This window comes from Styela clava, chromosome 14 (assembly GCF_964204865.1).
Source record: "Styela clava chromosome 14, kaStyClav1.hap1.2, whole genome shotgun sequence".
Classification (NCBI taxonomy): Eukaryota; Metazoa; Chordata; class Ascidiacea; order Stolidobranchia; family Styelidae; genus Styela; species Styela clava.
Genome location: NC_135263.1, coordinates 5,775,955 through 5,798,233, shown reverse-complemented (window position 1 = coordinate 5,798,233; position 22,279 = coordinate 5,775,955). Strand labels below are relative to the sequence as shown.

The following is a 22,279-nucleotide window of genomic DNA, read 5'->3' as shown; positions in this document are numbered from 1 at the left end:
GAGAAGGGTGAAATTTGACAGCTGGGGGAGTCTTGAAGTCACAAAAGATAAGAAAAGCCGGTTTCAGGCGATCGGTTGATACGTCGTAACTCGTAAGGATTTCCTTTGAATTCGATCGTAAAATACTTATTGGGCCTTGAAATAACTCTATTTGGTCCAATATAGACGGGTTGAAGTGCTCTCCTTGTAGAATCAACACGAATATAGACGTGTGTTGCATAACTGTTTAGGAGGCTGCTCTCGGGTCGGCACATTGTGTAGTTTGTTAAAAAAATCGGCGCATCTTGTTAACATAAATCCTAAATTGTCATACAAGTCTTCAGGATTTTCCATAGCGCAAAGAGCATTTTTTAATATGCGATTGGCGCGTTTGACTATAAACTATTCATATGCGGCGACTAAGGAAGAGTTCTAGAATGGTCTGCGCCTAATGAAAATCATTGGATCTGCCCAAAGCTTGCACTTGAAATATTTCCCACAATCTGTCTTGGTCCTTCTTGGTGCTCCAAAATATGATATCCAGCCAAATGCAAATCCATTGGCAAAACTTGTCGGAAATATTGGACAATGGGATGCATTCTAACCAACGCGGAGAACGATCTACACACATCAGAATGTAGTTATATTCTATGCTCAAACCAAGGGGATCTAATATATAAACATTGACGGTGTTGAATCTATCGCATGGGACATTGATATTTGTCATCTGGGTATGACGTTGCACTTTTGAACGCTGGCGTTTAGCGCATTCACAAACCCATTGCCTAATGTTTTAGCCATTCTGGGCCACACGTAGTGTGCAGGGTTGCCATATTGTCTTTTTTAACGCCAAATTTGCCATTTTTGGCTTTGTTCAAACACCTTTGGCGTCAGAATTTCGTTTGGCTTTTTAGCTTTTTTAAGTCTCTTCTATTATTATTATTGTCTATTATTAAAATCATATGAAATACAATATTTAGTGTGTGACAATAGCCTATTGCTTATTAAGCTACTTAACATTTGGATTTCCCCGAGCTTCGATTTCCTTGTCTATTGCCTTAACGCTTAACCATAACCAATCAGAAATAATTGCAGTTTCTGCAGCTGCTCAGACAGATGTTCAAGCAGGGTTGTAAATATTGCCTCGTTTTTAGCTTTGACTGTTATTTGTCAGTTTTTAGTTCCGTTTCCAAAAAATAGTTGTATAACTTAATTGTCATTAAACTCATTATGTCTTCCCATGGGCTTTAGTTTAGTTTTAGTCTCACGAACGATGTCATTAACTAAAATTAGCTATCAGTAGTCCACCTGTAAGCGACACGTGGTTAGTTTATTTTTGTAATAAAAATGATGGTTTCAAAATGTTTAGAGAGAATGTTTTAAGGTATATCACATACTGAACCTTGTGTATATATTGAATTGTTGAATAATGCTATCCGCTTGATATTTTTTTTTAACTTTTTCATATAGATGTCAGCTTAACTGTATTATGTCGAATGTAGATTCTGGTGCTGCCATTCAATTAATCCTTTATACTTTTAAACCCTTCATCCCGCTAAAATGGAAATCGCCATGATAGCAACCGAAAATACAACTTTCAATGGGAAAAGACATTACTGTGCTGAGGGCATCAAATCATGGGGCTTTTGTTTGCTTTTTCTGGCTTTTTTTTTCGTCTTGATTTGGCTATTTTGATCACTGGGATCTGGCAACCCTGGTAGTGTGATGAAATCAAATCAGTTGAGCCTTTGGCACCAGGATGTGCTAAACTCTGAATGTTGTCAAAGAGTTTCTTGCGTAAAGATTCGGGTACAAATGGCGTTAATCTATTGGCTGCTGATGTATCGAATGCTAAGCTAACGCTTAGTTTTGCGAATGGAACATCTACTAATTCGAGAGAATGGGATTTTTGAGATCCCTGTATTCCATCAGTTTTTGATTGTTCCTTTGAGCGGCATGAAGTTCATGCAAAGAAATTGACTGTGGAGGCTGAAAAAAGCTATCGACGTTAATGCTTGGATGAATTGAATTCATTTGAATACAAGATAATGTGTCAGTGACAGTATTAAGTCAGACTTTCAAATGTCTGACGTCATCAGTATATTCGGAAATTACTTCAAATGACGTGCCTGTCTAGAAATAAATCTTTCAGTAGGTTTTTTTATGGCTTTACCTAAAGCATCTTTATCTTTCACAAGTTCAAATTTTTGATCTTTTAGCTGTATGCTAAAATGACGTCTGGCTGCTAAGAGTTCGCAATCAAATACCGGAGTAGTTGCTTTGTGTTAAATTGAGTAATTTTGAAAATAATTCTGGAGATGACCATTCGCCGCCAACACATTTCTGAAGGACGGCTCCCATTGCCACTCAGCTGACGTCGATTACTAAAGAGAGAGTTGCAGTATGGATGGACAGGCATTATTTCAGAAGCTGGATCTGATTTTATCCTTTCGAATTATTGCAGTGTTATAGGCGTCCATTTGAGTGACTGTCGCTTGTTCTTACCCTGTGAAGCTAGATCATGCAGTGGTTTTAAAAGCCGCGCAATCCTTCACAATCGATCGTTGTAGCATACTAGACCGAGAAAGATCTGAGATATTTTTAAGTATTTGAGAGATCCCTAGTCGATTGTCAATCAAGAAAAACGCTTCAAAAATCGGAATGCGTCACTCGACCAATCAATGGTCGACGCGACCCGGACCTAAGTGTCGCTATACACGTACCAAAGTTGTTTCATGATGCTAGGATCACATACCTAAGCAGAACTGACGTGATTTGAGTCCTATCAGAAAATTTACAATACAAAATTCAAATTCGGAATAAATAGTTATGTTCTACTAGTTATTCAAGATGCCAACTTTCGCATATTGGTACGAGATCAGCTGATTCTTGCAATCTGAATACATCCAAATTCATGACTTCTTTAAGCGCTATTGTTTTGTCAAATATGCTTACAATACATAACAGGCAAAACAATAGCTAAAATTCTGTATGTAAATACATGGCATAATGATATATCGATGAGGCAACACCACGTCATAATGCCCATGGTATTCAGCAAAGTTGCATTTTTTATATTAATATGTTGAATCTGGTAAAGTTCTGTTTGTAATGTCTTCTCGGTCTTGTAGATGCATGTACTCAGGGTTGCGCCGTTGCTGTATTGTGCAATGTGTGTTGCATGAGAGTAAAATGCGAGGGTGGCTTACAATAGCTTCGATTCAAAAATCGGTGTCACTGTGGTATCTCTCTTGCTTGACGTGATCTCAATCGCATAGAGACATTGTCATAAAATTCGGTTCCAACAAAAATCATTGAGATTACACGACACACGAGAATCAATGCCATAATTGCGTCATTTCAGCTGAGTATTTGTCTTTGATTGCTATACGCACGTCAGTTATTAGAGAATGTCATACAGTCTGCGAAACATTACACAAAACGCAATTGCCAGTATTATTTGAACTATGTATGACTGAAGAAATCTTCCCTTGGTCAGACGAAACGTTACATGAAATATACTTGTGTTACTGTGCAGCAAAACTTTTGATTCACGTATGCCAGTATCATGATATGATGAATCACATCCAAGAACTAAAATAAGGAAAATCGAAATAAAATTATGACCTAACCCTAACCTAGTCTATATACTACCGGAGTACCAAAATGTCTTTGTCAATGCTGAAGTACGTTGTTGTCTTTCTCTTACTTAGTATATATCAGTATAAATTTATTTCAATGGACAAACCATTGAAAAGTCGGAGGATGTGCTTGGCTTTTGTCATTTCTCTTATTTTTGCTTTTGTAAGTGTTCGTGGAGAGTTTTCGTATCAAGTATCCCCAGGAGTAAGGTCTGAAACTCGTAGCCCCGGTGAGTAATAAAAAAAAAATGATTTTTTACAAGATTATAGATTTCCGAAAAAAAAACGAGCAAATTAACACCTTTTAACATCCTAATTAGGGTTTGAAGCCGTGATTTTAATGCTTGATTTGAATTACCCTTCAAACAAATTTTCTTAAAATTTTAATCAATCATACAAAATTATTTCAAGTATATATAACTTTATTCTAGAGTCTATGATACTACAACCTCCAAATGAAGACGATGATCAAGACTGGATGGATAGCATGCAGAAAACACCTTGGTCGTATTTACAAGTTCTACGCCAAGAAGAACGATGCAGTGAAAAGAGTGAGCGTCAATTTCCATTACTCAAAATAACGAGGCCCTTTCACTAACCGTCCTTCAATTTGTAAACGTTTTCTAAAATTCATTACTATAGATTTTCCACAGCATTTGGTTATGTGGAGTTCACTATGTAGTAAGGGTGGGCAAGTTTTTGGACCAGGAGTCAAAAATTTTTCCCACCTATTCTGACGGGCCATGTAAGTGTGACGTAAAAAATTACATTTTATGAACAATATTTACAGTGTTACAAAGCAAAAATGGAAAACAATATGCTTCGTGCGAAAATTAAATTTAACCACAATCTCAACAGATTCCCCGAACTATTTTTAGCTCAAACATCAAAATTTGATTTCAGCTTGGTTGTGGCGGCATCAGGCGGGCCAGATTGAATTACCCATCCAGCCGGAATTGACCCACGGGCCGTACTTTGCCCATGTCTGCTATATAGCTATTAGCTGTTTTTCTGATCGTATCGACATGAAATGCTTTAAAATTTGCGCCATTTCTATACCATGATGATTTACAGCAGCATTCTTCAGCAATTTTTCATCACGACGCAATTGGTAAAATTAAAGTAAAATTTAATATATAATACAGAAAATATATAAATAAAATTGACAAATCCTTTAATAAAACCGATGTGCTTGAATATTTTCGCACAAAAGATTGAATCTTGGCTCCATTTTGGTGATGGTGGGTCTCAGTATAGTCCGAATTTGATCAATATTTTGTTTCAACATAAGTCAGTGTCGAAAAAAATTCGGTGCACCCGAAGTATGAGCACCAAGATGGCGCACAACCTGAACATAGTGGGTGTACCAGGTTATGGTTATTGGGTTGTGCGCCATCTTGGTGCACGTACTTCGGGGGCACCGAAGATTTCTTTTGCAACTCCCAACCCAGAGTTTCTTTTTGCAACTCTGCTTTACAGGATCAGTAAGTAGCTTTTAGCATTTAGGGTTTACTCATCTCTGAGATCAGTCTCCTTTGTTCACTATTATTGCTATTTGCTATATTGTTTAAGATTTACTGGCATGTTCCACTGACTGCGATCACTACAAGATTCATAGGAAACATGGATGCTGTGAGTGTTTTTGTTCGAAAAATTACTTACTTGTTGGATCCACAGAATGTCATAGAGGTAAATGTATTCTAATTTGATTTTTAACAAAAACAAGAGAAAATAAAACTCTAAAAATTTAAGTATCATTTATTCTGAAATAAGAAAAAAATGATGAAAAATATGAGCACGAAAACCAAAACGAAGTAGTATCAAATATTTTCCAGTAGTTTTCGAAATAAAAAAATTCCGATCGCGGATCCGCCAAACGGCGCGCAATTGTTCATTTTGATGATGTCATCACATAAAACTTCGAAGTGGAAAACGAATCTTATAAAGCTCATAGAAATTTTTAAAATGAATAAAAGTGATAGTTAATGAGAAAGAGATTTTTTTCTACCACAACGAGAAGAGGAATACAAACAACAACAGAAACAATTTAACAAAATGATCCAAAGGTCTATTCCGTGTCCAGCGAAAAAACGTTTCCTTTTAATTCCATCGACGGAAGGCATCACGATTCCACGAATTCCAATATAAAACCTAGTTTATTCAACTCTTTTTAGCATCTTGGTCAATATGGAGTCGTTGGAGTGAATGTATAAAAACGAAATGGGGAGGATTACAAACGAGAGAGCGAATATGTAAATCACGAGGACGAGAAGCAGCAGGGTCTTGTGCTGGGAGAGGGAGCATGTCGAGAACTTGCTCATCGGTTACTGAAGGTAGTAATTTATTTAAAATCACTGACATTTAACTATAAACAATCGTCTTACAATTTGCCATTTTCGGTTTTGTTTTGCACCAGAAATACGACACAAAACGATGTCGTTGTGCATTAGTTGCAACATATGAAAGTCAATCTCTGTAACGGTTTCCAGATTCGCACCGTAATTGACATTGATAGAAAAGCAAGCGACTAACGACATTCTTTCAGCCTTGCCTATCTTTATGGCAAATATTGTGAAATTGTAATTTTACTAAAGAAATGATGTTTAAGATCAAAACAGAAAACCTGTCATAGGAAAAGTATAAATCATTTTGTTGCTAAGACTATAATGCTGCCAAATCGTATTGTAAGTGTTGACAAGTGGCGAACCCAGTCGTAGTCGTAGTGTAGTACAATGATTCAAATTAATTTTGCCCATTTTTGTTCGCTCTTTTCGCAAAAAACTTTTTTGTTCATAGACTTGGTACTTGATCTTGTATTGTTTTTCAAATAGCGTGACCAGAACCAAAAAAACGGCGCTTCAGAAGTGTGTGTACCAATATGGACGTAACTAATTTGTTCGCCTACTTCACATCGAGTTGTGTAAAGGGACTGAAACCTATTGGTATAAAATTATGACCTAACCCTAACATGGTACACATACTACGGGAGTACCGAAATAACTATTGCTAATGTCATGTTCACGGTATTAATTTCATGTATCAGAGTTCCGAATCAGAAAGAATGTTCGTCATCTCACGAACGAGGACACGCATGACTTGATTCAAGCAATGACTAAGTTCAAAAAGGACAAGTCAAAGAAAGGATATATGGTACGAAGCATGTTTGAGTGACCCCTTGATTGACCTATGTATAACCCAATTCACTCGTATTAATTTATTATTTAGGTAATTATCTAAATTCACGTTTCCCAACTGGGAAGAAATTTTGTCGTATTTGCTGTAGTACTGCAACTATTCTTTACTTATTTATTATTATTACCATAATACAGGTGTGCGATTTAAGCATAACACTAACCAAGTACCGATGAATAAATAAAAACTTTTTTGGGGTGGGGGAGGAATAAAGAGTTCCAAAATAGGCGGAGGGGAAACCACTGATCTACATAAAAAATTTCAATAAATGTATTTTCATTCATTAGGAAAAAAAGACTGAAAGCTAATTTTTTAATTCGTTAAATTCGGATTTTTCTTTGGTTGTTCTTTTCAGAACATCGCATCATGGCATGGATGGCCTGGACGTTGCCCCTGGTACAAGATGTATAAAGATCACGAGGATGGTCACTGTAGTTGGCATCATCACCCGTTATTCTTACCGTGGCACAGAATGATAATCGTACAGTTTGAACTGGGTGAGTTGTGCTTGCCTTTCAAGCTACAGTAAGATTATAACGTCTCTAGATGGGCCAGGGATGGCTATTGTGAATCCACTCCAATATTCGACTGTCACCGCGCTTTCGTCATTCGTAAGTTCCGCGCATCTGTGTCATTCTAGTTGTGTAATTTCCCCCGAAACTGCGAGGATCGATTAGCGCAGTGATTCTCAAACTTTCTGGAGAGGCCTTCCAAAGACTTTCATCACTCCGTGGCCCCCTGCTTTTCAATGAAAATATAATAATTTTGTTTACGGGTTTTCAGTTATTTTTTATATTCCCTATTCTGAGACAAACACTTCCAGTTCCTAACTTGAATATAATTGGCTTGGAATATCCAGAAAGTGGCGCATATACCATATATATACTTAGTGGAGGAACGTTAGACTTTTTATTAGTACTGGTGACTAGGGCTGGGAAAGGTTAATCGGTTAATTAACCAACTTTTAGATGGTTAACGGTTACGATTTTACTTGACCGTTGACTGACATTTCAAGTGATAATCTCCTTTTGTTTTTACAATTACTTCAAAAATGATTAGGTCATCAAAAAAGCATCTTCCGTGTCGTTTAATTCAAAAGGATATCACTAATTCAATTTGTAAACATCAAGTAAATGTGAATGAATAATTGAAGTACTGGTGTTGCTGATTATGAAAATTTGACAACATCAAGTTCAGAAATGTTTTCCGGCCGGAATAAAATTTTCACGATTTTGTTCCAAGAGCGCCTATTTAATGTTATTTAACAAATGCGCATTCTGTCTCCGGGATATTAGCATAGTCGACATTTTAGGGGAGTGGTGACGGGTAACCGGTTAGTTTTACCCGTGGTTAAAGTCCTACTGGAGACACACATTCCAGCATGTTCAGTAGCAAGCTAAGCTACGTTGCTTTTATTTATATGGGATGAAACATTTCGAATCACGCATATAGCTATTTATGTTTGATATTTTCATTTATAGGTCTTCAAAGATATTTGAAAAATAAAACACTCGGGATTCCGTTTTGGGATTGGACTGAAAAAGCTCTTGATATACCATACCTAATTCGTCTTCCTGAAATATATGATCCCATTCTAAAGAAGTACGTTCACAATCCATTCCATGGATCATTTATTCCTGGCACAAACCATACGTGAGTCTTCTGAAAATTGAGATATTTTTATCATGACGAGTTAGCAGTTCATAGACCTGACAGTCTTTTATATTTTTTCCAATCACTGATATGTAACGGGTTACTTTGGGCGCTCCAGGTGTGTGTTCACTAATATGGAGGTAACTAAGTTTGTTCGCCTACTTTATATCAAGTTGTGTAAAGGGACGAAAGACTATGGGCATAGGGTATATTCACTTGGCTAACACAGACAGTCCCGGAACTCGTAATATAACTAAAATAATGAAAATCCGAATTAAATTTTATAGCATAATCCTAACCTGGCACACACACTGCGGGAGTGCCTACTTGGTCATGAAAGGAACGTAATTTTTTCCGTTCCGCATTGTTTACCAAGTTTATCACACCTTGGGTCAGTGGTCGGCAAACTTTGGGTACCACTGTGGCAAATATACACACTACGTTAGAGTGCGGGCAACATTATTTTCTTCTTATAAACAGTAGCCACACTAGTCTCAAATTTTTATACACCGCAACTCCTAATCCTGTGTTAATTTAAACGTCCACGTTCGTAAAGTGATCGACATACAACAGATATGTGCTCTTGCTTACGCTACTTACAACAAACATAATAAATTTAATGAGCGAATTTTGTTTTATGCATTTAAAGTAAAATTTTCCGGGGACGATAAGAAACTTGTCCGTGGTCCGAATTTGGCCCATGTGACGCGGTTTGTCGGCCACTGCCATGGGTGATGTGAACCTACGATGCCATAATAGTAAAGTCTAACTCTTTTCTAACTCTTCAAACAATACCCCACCACTCCCATTATCTGGATTTGACTACATGTCCAAACTTGACTGAGGGCGATGCTGGCAAATAGCTCTCGCTGCTGAACATTTTCTTGTTTACTGAGCAAGAGTTAACGGGTCCAAATCCTAGTTCCAGGCAGTATTACTATATACACATTACACACAAGCCATAATATGAACTAATTCCTTTCTCAGGTATACCCGGCGTCGAATATGGTATCCAGGGGTATTAATGGACAATTTTTTCCAAAGAGCAACAACCAGAGCTCTTTTGTCTCACGATTACTCTCATTTTGATAGAATTATTTCGTCTTATTCACATGATCAGGTGATGATATTTTGGTACCCCCGAAGTATGTGGACCAAGATGGCGGGCACCGGAACGAAGTGTGTGTACCAGGTTGGGTTAAGCCATTATTTCTAGTACAATTACTACGGGAGTCACTTGACTAGTTTCCGAACTCGTAATGGAACTGAAGAAAGGATCATTGGGATAGAATTATGATCTAACCCTAACCTGGTACACATTCGACGTTCCGGTGTCTGCCATCTTGGTTCACCTACTTCGAAAGTACAGATATTTTATACAAACTACACGCACTGAAAAATGTAGTTGTGCATGGGAATACTTGTACATACATGTCGCTTTACAATTTTAATTTTAGTTCTCAATACAAATTGACCAGGTTTGTCGTTTTTTTGACCATAGTAATTGTTTGAATATTTTTACTTCAATTAATACATCTGTGAGGGCCTAAACAATATATAATATCGATAAATTCCCTTTGCAATTGTAAAATTTTTTAAGACTTTATGAACACCCTATATATACGTTGGATACTGAAGCGTATTTCAATATGTTGGTCCATAATTTTGTAAATTGATAAGATTGAAATTATTAACATCAAATTTTTTGGTAATAGATGTGTTCCAGTCACGTCAAATTGCAATATAATATTCCATTTCAGATTCACAACTGTTTTTGTTACAAAGCTCCCAGAATAACGGACCCCAAAAACTGGTGCGACTATGGGATGCTTGCAACTGCTTTCTCAGCTTTTGATCCGACGTTTTTGCTACATCATAGTGCAATGGATCGCACGTTTGCAATGAGACGACATCTAGAAAAAAATGCCCGGGTGTCAGACTGGACTTCGAGTCGGGTTACTTCACAGTTTTTGGCGGTGTGTATATGTTTATTCAGGTTTTATTTACTTGTATATGTAGATTCACTAATTACTAGTTGATATATAAAAAACGCAAAACATCTGAATAGTCAAGTCAAAAAATTCGGTACTCCCGAAGTATGTGAACAAAGATGGCGGACACCGGAACGTATGCATGTGTCCCAAGTTAGGCCATAATTCCAATTACAAATACTATGGGAGTCACTTGGCTAGTCCCCGAATTTGTAATAAAGCTAAAATGAGAAAAATTGAAATAAAATTAAGGCCTAAGCCCAACCTGGTACACATACTACGTTCCGGTGTCCGCTACCTTGGTTCACATACTTCGGGACTACCAAAAATGCCGCATATGAACCCCTGCCAACGAAGAAGTTGCAGTAGTGAAAATCTATATTTCTCAAAAAATATGGAATATGCTAAAACAGCCAAGTAAAACAATGCCTAATAATTAGGGTGTAATTCGAAAGTCCAAATGCGACAAAAACTGAAGGACACGGACTGGATAGCGCACGATTACAACTTGGCATATTCATCCATCCAGATATATTCATGGCTACAACGTTGAGTGTCTTGTTAGGATTGGCGTAAAAAAGTATCTCAGGTTTCGTACGGCATTCGTGGACTGACCTATAAGTCGCGCGAAAACTGCGTCGCCGCCATCTCAGATTCAGACTTAGCCTATATGTCGAGTGATTACGTAAACAAACATTCATTAACGAAGGGAATTGCCGTCGAACACATTTATTATAATGTTTTCCGGAAATTTTGTATATTTATCTAATACACTTTCCCAATGAGGAGGTACACACATTCATATTTGTGTAGATTCAAGTACATTGCCAATTAATTGATCTGCATATTATTCATACACAGGTATCTGTAAATATTTCAAACCCAAAGAAACATTCATTCGAGTGGCCGTTGGCACCATTTTGCAACAAAAGCATGAATCCTGAAACCACTACAAGCAAGAACAAAGTTTGGACTTTGCATAGAAGTTATTACAATGAACAAATTTTTGGTTATAAATACGCAGATTTTAATCTCGGCAAATATTCATGGAGAGATTTAAACATGGATTTCAAGTATAATAATTTGAAACGAAAATTTTGGATGGACGAGATTTTGGAAACTAAATTAGGAAATTTAGGCAAAAACTTTTGCGACCATCCTGTATTCGACAAATCGTCTTCTTGTTATTTCAGCTGTTAGATTTATATAAACTATGCTTAACAATTGTTTTATTTGGTTCTCGGGAAATTCGCTGTAGGAAATTCGCCGCATAGGAAAAATCGCCCTATTTACAAATGATTCGTTATTTAAGAGCATACCCTAACCCAGGGTGGTCCAAACCCAGGCCCGCGGGCCACATTTGGCCCGCCACTTCATTATCGCATTTCGTCATAAAATTAACCAAAAAATCTTTTGACATATTGTTGCATCACTAATGTCACTGAATTGACTATTGTTATGGCTTGCTGAGGCAACTAGCGAAGTTCAACGAGCAAAGTTTTTGGCACTATTGTGGTCCGCGAACAATGCAGAAGTAATTTTGTGGCCCGCGGAGCTGCCAATCTTGGACCACCCTGCCCTAACCTATAAACCTGACTGTTTTTTATCACAAATATATACATGTTTTACAGCAAAATGCTCTTGCGAATTTTTCTATACGACGAAATTTCCTGCGGCGAATTTTCCGGACACGTTTTTTTTTTTTTACGCGTATAGGTAGTCAGGGCTGGCATTGATGGCAAGTCCAAAATAGTATAGAAATGCTGAAATTCTGTTGATTAAATTGTCCTATGAAAGACTGCATTAGAACTAGCGCTAGGGACAACTCATTCCAGCAGCCAGATATGGGAGACCTGTGGCTGAATTGAATATGAAATGCTTTTCACTCAATATCGTTTCTGGCAAGATTGTCACTGATTCTCAATTTTACTAAGTTTCTAGCTGTAGTAGTGTTTACATAGTTTTTTTACCCAATTCACTTTGCATCTTATTTATTAACCAGAATATATTTGAATTATATATATATCACACGTCTCGGTTTAGTTGGGACAGTCCTGATTTTTTATGTTTTCCCGCTGATTTGCAACTCGCTTTACTAGTTCGAATAAAGAAAGAAATTTTCATTTTGTTATGATATAAAATATGAAACATATATATATACGTTAATTTCACACCAAACTGTACTGCTGTTAAATCATAAAAAATGCCAAAAAAAAAGTGCAAGTTTTCTATTGAATTGAAGAAATATTTCCATTATTTGAAGCGAAGACCAACATTCGATGCCCGTGATTTACCCACAAAAGTATGTAAAAGTTACTACGCCTCGGAATCGAACCAAGGCTGGATTGTCACAAAGAGAATATAACAAATTATAGTCACTTTGACTTGACGTCTTTTTGCTTCGGACATAGGGTAAGCCTGATTATAAAAAATATATATACAAGCTGGACCAGAAGTAAAATGGCAGTTGTTTTTAACAACTGTTACCTCACTTTCGCCCACCTTGCATAATGTTCACTACGATTTTTCTTTCGTCTTCACAAATACACAAAAAATGGACTGATGTTATAGGGTTGTCAGATCCCAGAGATCAAAAATAGCCAGGTCAGCCAACAAAAAAGCCAACAATTTTACAAAATCCCGTCATTTGATACAATAGTGCAAAATAAAGTTGCAAATTGAATAATTTAATTGTCAATATGCCTTCCGAGGACGTTTAGTTCCGAGGAGATAGTGGTTTAGTTGCAGTAATCAAAATTTAGTCTCGTTTTAAATCAGACAAATCTTGAGACTTTTGTACATAGTGCAATTGTTGGCTTTTTGTGTCCTAGCCTGGCTTTTATATTACTGAGTCTGGCATCCCTGGTCTGAGACTGCTGTCACTGTCAGTGTCTAGTTTAGCTTTGCATATACTTTATGTCGTGATGAATCGAGTACTTATCGTATACTGTTCAATAAATGTCGTTCGTCCAACTGATAAATATTTGGATAAAGAGCGGCCTAATACTAATAAAAATAAATCTTCCAGATGATGGACCGGGTTTAGTGTGCTTTGTGTCGGTTCAACTTTGCAATAGGGCGATCGAACAAGATAGCGATGTTCAAATATATGAACAGCAAGGACCAATAACTGGCGCAGTACGGGTAGCCTGTTCAACTCACACTGATATACGCTATCTAATCATACAAATTGCAAAACAATACAATGTTTCAGCAACTAATAGAAAACTTTAAATTCACGTAACAGTTGAGATTGAAGTTGACTATTGTCAGTTCTATGCTTTAGCTGCCCTAAAGCGGCAAAATCGGGAAGTCGCAACGCTTAGATCACTGACGGAGAAAAGAAGAGTATCTTGATGTTTTGTCGGAAACAGAAAGATATCATAGCGGTCGCACGTTTTCTCCAAAACATAGTCGAATGCAACCCGAGGAATCGAAAATAAGTATGCGTAGATAACAGAAATTCTTCCAGATTGATCGGAAACTACAGTTAGTCGATGCAATCTGGCGAAATGAATTTGTAATTCTCGTTTTATAGAATTACATTTCTTTTAAATTTCTCTTTCTTCTAGATTTGGAGGTATTCGCCCACGATTTCTTCGCCTGCCTCATTTGTTCTGCCCCCCATATATATATATATATACACATTGTGAATATTTTCATAGTCTTGTGAGTATCAGATCAATAAAATTGAAGACATGTGATATATATTTTTTTCATATTTATGTCCGATTTGCACTATCAAAACAATTGTTAATATATCGTCTCGTTTCAGCATGCCTTGCTAAAATAATAGATATATATTTGATAATATCAATTCCGTATTAAAGTATTGTCCAAATAATTTCAAAGCAATTTCAAGATAACAAGATACTCCCTATGCAAGCAACGCCATGCGTATGCCATGAATCTGGCACCAGGGTAAAGCCCTGGGGTCTTCCTTGTTGTTCCCTATGTGTTCAGTAAATCTAACTATTAGTGATCATATTCGGGAGGAGTGGTAAATGCACTTCCACTCCACGCCAGCGATGACATAGTTACATTGAAGCCGAAATTATTCAGATGCAGATTTTCCTGAAATAATAGAAAGCATATACAATATGTTTCATTAATCATAATTATAGGTAACTACAACAGTTTGGAAATTGAATATTTTCACGCCTCAAGTAACGCGCATAACCTATAGTAAATATTCTTAACCTGTGTATGAGCGAAGTACTAAATTAAGTCCATGACTTCAACAAGCAAAATTAGGTTCCTAATTAGTATGATGGATCAATACGATCCAAAAGGCTTGGAATAAATATTTTAGAGTATTCAGGTGCTGCGGAAATGCAATATTTCTCGCTATTATTTTACCATCGATATATATATATACTTTGCGTACTTGTGTGTCCTGGCCCGGGACGTGAATAGTCAATAATTTTTTAGGGTTGCTAAAAATAAATCAGCTCAAAATACTCAATTGTAAAAGCCTACTTAATATCATGCGAGATTTTCGATAATAATATTGAAACCGCCACCATATAAAAGCAGAAAAGAAGGTGGAAGTAGGGTTCGTCGTATTTAAATGAGACATTCGGTCTGGCGTTACTCAGCTACTATTTAAGAAAAATACATTTCACCGATGTATTACATGTCATAAGATATTACAAAGAAAGGCAACATTTACAAATTGCTATTGTATAATCATGGCCTTTCGAAGTACAGTATTTTATTATTTATTTTCCGGGCCAGGCTTGTACAGTCTAGCTTGGGTAATATCGGTGCATTCGGTGGCACCTTAGATATCATAGGTGGCACACGCGAATAGCACCGAGCCAACCAAAAGAGTGAAACGTTTTTTAGGTTTGTTTCCTAAGTATACAACCTTGCGATCTTATTTCATTCCTGTCCATAATTTCACTGGATCTGTATTGATGATTTGGACAATGAGTAGCGAAACAGCTTGTATATCGATAGCAAACTCTTCATTCGGAAAATCCGAAATCACCATGTGCATTTCATTGCAGAGGGCTTTGCCGGTTTTTCTATACTATTCACTACCTCCTTCAAAGTTTGCCCCTTGACGTAGTTGACACCAACAGTAAGCTTCTTCAAACCTTAAATAATTGGAAGATAGAAAACGTTAAATCTTGAGGAAATGCGAAACCTGAATAGTTTTATATCTAATATACTTCCTCTTGAATTATTATAAAGTTAACAGTCATTGAGGAAGTCAAACATAGTTTAAAATATGCATTACGAATTTTTTTTTTATCATGATATTCTGCACAATATTGTTCATTATTTGAATTGAATGGCCAGTATTCAAGCTATGACTCGTGGCGTTTGCTTAGAACATCGGACGCAATACGCAATTTTATAAATTGTAGATGGCCGACAAGTCATCATTGAACCCCATCAAAATGTGTTGTTTTGGAAAATATTAAAGAAGAAAACAGGGCAATTTTAGTTTACTGTGCAACACTAAAGAAAATGAAAACCCGAATTGTAGTGAAAAATGCCAGAAAGTCATCGGATATGAGTTTTCGCGCAAACAAGGATACATGCACGGCTAAATGGTAGTGAAATCAGTAGTGCTTTCGGGCATTTATTTGTAATGCAGTAATTGTTCATAAATGGCCTAATTTAGAATTCCAAAACTGAGATAGTAACGTTCATATAATTTTAATACAGCTTATTACCACAAGAGAATGGAATTAAACTTCTTCGCGTATTGGCGTGTTTTGATTGAGATTCATTCAGATTTATTTGCATAGGTCAGGGAATATTTAAACATATCAAAGTATATCATATAGGAAATAGCCATCATAGGAACTTGTACTCAAGAAGCGAATTTTGTAAAATCTCGCGACCCAAAGATATGCTCAAATACTAAACGGCATGTGTTTCTTTTATGGCCGCAAAATTGAATTATTGATACAAAAAACAATCATCCCTACATAACATTTATTTTTGTATTATTTATTTTATCATTTCAACATTATTATTTGTTTGCATTAAAATAAATATTTTTTTACGCTGTGATACTACTTCCATAATCACTATTGGGCAACACTTAGTCTTAAATAATACATACAGAATGAATAATAAAATTTATTAACAATGAAAAATAATTACTTTTAGGTTTTAGTTGAAATAACTAAGCAACCTGAATTTTTCAGACGCCCCAGCTTTCGGTCGATTGCGAAACAATGGTTTTAGATATTCAACCTGCGACCACATAATTGTAAAGAATCACAGCATTTTTAATCTTTCTTTCTTCTAAAGTAGAAAGCAATATGGTATTACAACATATTCAATTAATTCGTTCTGGAATGCAATTTCCACAGTAGCAATACGACAATGATATTCCAATAAATCTGTAATAATCGACAGTAACAAAATTAACCTGGTTCCGGTTAAAATAATGGAAAACCTATATGCATCCGATGCTTGAAAAAAGAATGCCTTTATGCTAAAGTATAAAAAATGTTTAATTTTTCAACAAATAGAGAGCATTTACTATTCGTTCTTAAAAGGTTAATTCGATTACAATACTTGGATCCCATTATTGCTTTCCTGTTTCAGTAAATGCCTTGTCATGTTTGCAGAATTCGTGAATAAATCGCTGTGATGCTTTTCTTATCTAAGCCCCAATTGAAGTTCATGAACCACAAAATCGTCTTTTTATGGGAAGCTGCAGACGTTTGCGTATTCGAAATAAACATGTTCGAATTGAAAATTTCAGATTTAACCGAAAATAATATTTTGTCAAAAAATGTATAGATGGAAAATGGCGCTAGTCATGATTTTTAGGAATTCAGCAACATTCTCACACGAAATAAAACAAGACTTTTAGGTGGAAGTTAGCGCCGTAAAAAAACTAATTATTCTGATAGAGGCCGAATGTTTGTGGTAACGCAAACATGCTTATTTTATATTTCATACAACAGGTCAACAATGAATGATATTGCGATTTAAGTATGTGAAAAAAATCACAAAATGATAGCTTTGTAGTGGCTCCCAGTATTTCTGTGGTCGTCAGCTAAGTTGCTTGGAGATCTGTCTTATTTGCCAGTACGCGTGGCCTTACTTGCAGCTATAATGTTTTAAAGTTAGATAAACAACAAAATTTGGAGCTCCGGAAGTATGATGTGCACTAAGATGGCGCACAACCTGAATATAGTATGTGTACAAGGTTAGGGTTCAGGTTGTGCGCCATCGGCAGCGCCCAAAATTTTATTACTCTATATGTCAAAAAAATGAGACTTATATATTTTGAATCTCCCGGAATCAAATGCCTCAGTCATACCTAACCACGAATGTTTTATGTTTGTGAAAAAAATCAACGACGATCGCCAAAAAAGTTCTATTTTCTGTAAAGCAATACACAAAACGAATCATATGATATTCTATTTAGTTTCCGATGTGAACGACTAAAGTACGAAGGCGACATTGAAAAATTAAGTAACTTTTCCCACAATTTTTTAAGTTAAGTCACACATTTTTTCCATATAATTAGAATATATTATAGGTCAAGAATTTTGATGGAGAAAATTTGGCGCTCCAGAAGTATGTGTACCAATATGGAGGTAACTAATTTTGTTTGCATACTTACATCAAGTTGTGTAAAGAGACTGAAACTTATGTGCAGGGGTATATATTCACTTTGCTAACACAGAAAGTCCCCGAACTGGTAATAGAACTGAAATATGGAAATCGGAATAAAATTATGGCCTAATCCTAACCTGGTACTACGGAAGTACCGGGAATTGGACCAACACTCGCGACAGTATTGATACATTCTGTCTTTGATCGTTCAAGAGATTAGTGTCCTGGGAAAAAAATTGAAATAAATAATGACTAATCCTTCAAATTCACAAAAGTAGTATATATATGTACATAACGTGTCAATGAAATTTATATTTTTGTAAATTCCATGATTTTTATTCAATTCTTTTGCATTTTCATCATACATAGCTTGTGTAATGTGGACAAAAACTTAGTTTGTAAATTCCAACTGCTGGTTTAGGGGTTGCCATGGAAACAGCTAAAGTTCGTGCATTGTCATTTCCTCTGCATTTTGATCTACAAATTGGACGATGAAATTGTGGACTAGTTGTCATTGCTATCGCCCATGGTTCGCCATATAAATCAAATTCCGCCTTCCGGGTCAAAGGTCGAATAAATGAGCCTTTTGGGTCAAAAAGAAGAAGTGATTTTGTGTTGCTATCCACAACTATAAGATTTTCGTTTTCGTCTGTACAAAGTCCTTGTGGAACTATGGATTTCTTGACTCTTGTATCAAAACCACTTGTATCAAAACACTTGATGTAGCGTTGATTGCGAGTGTCGAATACCTGAAACGGACGGAGATAGAAGCAAATGAATGTCAAAGATGGCAAATGGAAATTAATATTAATAATCAAATATATGAGAATAAAAATCAAAGAGATTATAGACTAATTAATGAAACTACAATTATTTAGGTTATTTGTAATTTCTCTATAAATTTCTTTAGGATTCACAAAATTCATTTAAAAAACCTCAATTCCTTCTCCACTGAGTTCTTTGCTCATGTTGTGTATTTTTTATATAATATTAACTTTTTTATAATAATAACTTTTTTTTATAATAACAACTTTTTCATAATAATAACTTTTTCATAATAAACATCCAAGAAAGCTGAGAAACAATTTAAAGAGGTTCAACGATATGTAGAAGCAGAGTAGTGTAAAACAGCTTATGAAAGATACTACTAACTTTAATACACTTGGAATTTCGATCTGAAATAAAAATTTCATCTTTGCTGTTCGATGTCAAGAACCAGGGAAGACGAATATGGTTGTTTCTGAAAAAGTGAAAATACTATTGTTACTGTTAAACAAAAAAATGTTCCTGAATAAGTTTGACGTCTTATTGTCGTTTTACGTGCGTTCTAGACTTTAGTGATAGTGTACTTGCTAACCATTATTTTCTAGTTTTCTATGGTATATACCTTATTATAATCTTTTGTGTTGCTTTCAATGGATTCAATTCAACAATCTCAGGTCTCGATGCAAATTGTGACGCAATTTTTCCTGACCTTTGATCCCATAACGTTACACATCTTCCTCGCATATCAGTAATGCAGGTTGTTGCCAGAAGTCCACACTGAAAACGAAACATTCCATTAAGTACAGTTTAAATCCCTTGGCATCAGGCTGGAGATTATAGGAGATGATATGAATAATGCAATGTTGGATATGTTCCGCAAGATAATACCAAAATAACAAGAGAGTGATGGTCAAATATATGGACATGAAGTCCACAACAAAGTACTTTTCGTACTTGTTAATTGATATCCGAGTTTCGCGTAGAATCGCGTTAAATCAAAAATGTCCGTCACGCTTGGCGAATTAAAAACCGTGTTCCCGTGAAAAATAAAATATATCAAAATTTTAGCAAAATATCAGCTCTAATGTTTCCTTTGACGAAATGAAACTTATAAAAGTCTGAATCAATACATACTAACGTTGAATACTGGCAAGCTAACGACAATTCGATAAGATTATGATCTATTTGTATATGTTTCCGACTCTTTTCATATCGTTGTGGATCCCTCGTGCAGCATCACCACTTATATAGATGTCATAATATACAATGACAGCCATTCAACTCTGGAATGAAGCGCAAATATGGAATACCAAGTTTTAATTGAATGTAAAACAGTAAATTTATACATCGTACCTTCATATGTGTGATATGGCAACAATTTTGTACGTCGTCACTAGTCATATTTGCGACTAATTTTCCTTCAGTAGACCAAATCGCAACTCCTCTGCCGGTACATGCTGCGATGTACGAGTCGTCATCTGAAGCCGGCGATACTCCGAACGTAGACGAACCTCTGCGTTCAACTTTACATACATTTAATCTTATATCTCACGTCAATCTATCACAAGTAATAGGACAAATAGTGCAACAATTACAGAAATTCAGTGTAAATGCAGTGAGATTAGACAGTGGTGCTTATTAATATCGATTCGCACAAATATAAAGATTTTTTGTCAAATGTATCCGTCTCTATTTAAGGTATAATAATCAAACGTGGAGCTGCCCAAGAAATCAAACTTTTGTCAAATATGGTAGCCCACTATGCCCTCTACGAAAAAAATCATTCAATTGACGATTCACCACTGTCACCAAACCATACACTTGATTTTTACATAGATAAGTTATATGCGGTCAATATTTAAGGGCGTGTGTCCCACATTGACATTTAGAAATGTTTTATTCCTACCTTCTGTCGGAAATGAGTTCAGCAACTTCCCTTTCTTGTCCAGAATCTGAATTCGACATTCTGGAAACTTAGGAGTTGCAAATTCCGACGTAACAAGGTTTTGCGATCGTGGGAGGAAACAGACTGCAGGAATGCTGTTAAAAGTGACTCCAGTATCTTTGGATAAACGAGATTTCTGAAAAAAAAAATTCAATTAATATCTACGGGCAACCGTTTATGTCTCATTATTATATTATTTATATCTTACTATATTCCCTCACCTGGCAAGATCCCCTTGATTTAAATTCATCTCCCGGCAACCCCACACAATGCAACAACCAAGGTGCGATGTTCCGGTACTTCTTTTCAGCTGCACAATGTGGTGACACTTCCATGATAATTATTTAACTGAAGGTAATTTATTTTAGGCAGAAATTTGTCCATAATTGTAGTTTAGATGTGGAATAAAGAAATGTATCGAGGCATTGAGGATAAATGGGCAAGTCTGTTATGAAGTGCAATTTCTCGAACCAATCGATGTAAAGGAAGATTACGCACAAGAAACTCGGTCAATACCTGGTATCATTGAATTCATCTTAAACCTACCGTGTCTGGCTTGTATCTGTGAGGCTTCTCGGAACTGTCGGTCGCAGGCGCGCTCTAAGCACTGTTTGAAGCAATTTGCTTGCATCAAGCCCTGTGCTTTTTTCGTGTAGTATGCATGGTTCTAGTCATACCACGTCTAGCACCCTGCCCACAATTCGGAGAAGACGTGGTCTAAGAATATTATGCTGATACCAAGGAGTATTGAGTTCCATTATTGCTTTATATGCCTGTTTGGTTTACAGATGCTGACAGTGAAATCAAAATAATAAGAATTACCTGTCTCCCACTGCGATATTTGTCTACCGCTTGCTACCCATTCTGCATCTTCTCTGATAATCATTATACAAAAAATGGCTTAGATTTACCTTGCTTGAGAAATCTTGAAAACTTCGATGAGCATTATGAATTTGTTTAAAAATTAAACATGCAATTTTTATGTGTAAAGAACTCACTTCACTTCAACAATGCGACTACTTATAAATCTTCACAACCAAATGATCACATTACCCATACGTACCGTGTTAAGACATCTTCCTTTTGTTCTATTTTATTGGTTGTAATCTGAAACAGCTTTGTAAACATTCGCAAGCAGAGAAGAGAAAAGCGCAACCCCGACCGGATAGGAACACAGTAGTTCTTTGTAACATATCGATAGAAGATATTTTACTTAGTATTTCAGGGAAACTATATTTTTTGATGCAGCCCCGACAGACAACAAAGAAGAGAATTTATAAAACAATTATTTCATAAATAATCATCACGTTCATAATATTTCCGAAAACCACCAAAGGTAAAGGTCCATGAAAACTTAGCAGTCGTAAAAGCACACTGAATGTTTTCATTAATTGCTTCGTTAAGAGGAGAATTCGGCTGATCGCGCAACATATAACGTCGTGGTGCCTTAATGCAGTGGTCACCAAAGTGTGGGTCGCGACCCCAAGTTGGGTCGCCTTGAATATTTCGGGGGTCGC

The 22,279-nt window shown here is 36.2% G+C and overlaps 2 protein-coding genes across 2 annotated transcripts; one reads left to right on the top strand and one right to left on the bottom strand.

Moving 5' to 3' along the window:
* The first annotated feature begins 1,484 nt into the window (after positions 1–1,484).
* On the top strand, positions 1,485–13,410 carry LOC120341212 (hemocyanin, beta-C chain unit G-like). Its single transcript, XM_039409686.2, has 10 exons — positions 1,485–3,850; positions 4,052–4,171; positions 5,193–5,309; positions 5,795–5,953; positions 6,664–6,770; positions 7,168–7,309; positions 8,294–8,465; positions 9,453–9,585; positions 10,226–10,441; positions 11,318–13,410. The coding sequence occupies exons 1-10, from the start codon at positions 3,646–3,648 to the stop codon at positions 11,654–11,656; spliced, it is 1,710 nt and encodes a 569-aa protein (XP_039265620.2). The 5' UTR covers positions 1,485–3,645; the 3' UTR covers positions 11,657–13,410.
* Positions 13,411–17,734: 4,324 nt separating this feature from the next.
* LOC120340359 (uncharacterized) lies at positions 17,735–21,442 on the bottom strand. Its single transcript, XM_039408601.2, has 6 exons — positions 20,984–21,442; positions 20,724–20,898; positions 20,171–20,340; positions 19,440–19,594; positions 19,205–19,292; positions 17,735–18,801 (listed from the first exon to the last, which is right to left on the bottom strand). Exons 1-6 carry the CDS (start codon positions 21,095–21,097, stop codon positions 18,412–18,414), a joined length of 1,092 nt encoding a protein of 363 aa, XP_039264535.2. The 5' UTR covers positions 21,098–21,442; the 3' UTR covers positions 17,735–18,411.
* Positions 21,443–22,279: the final 837 nt, after the last annotated feature.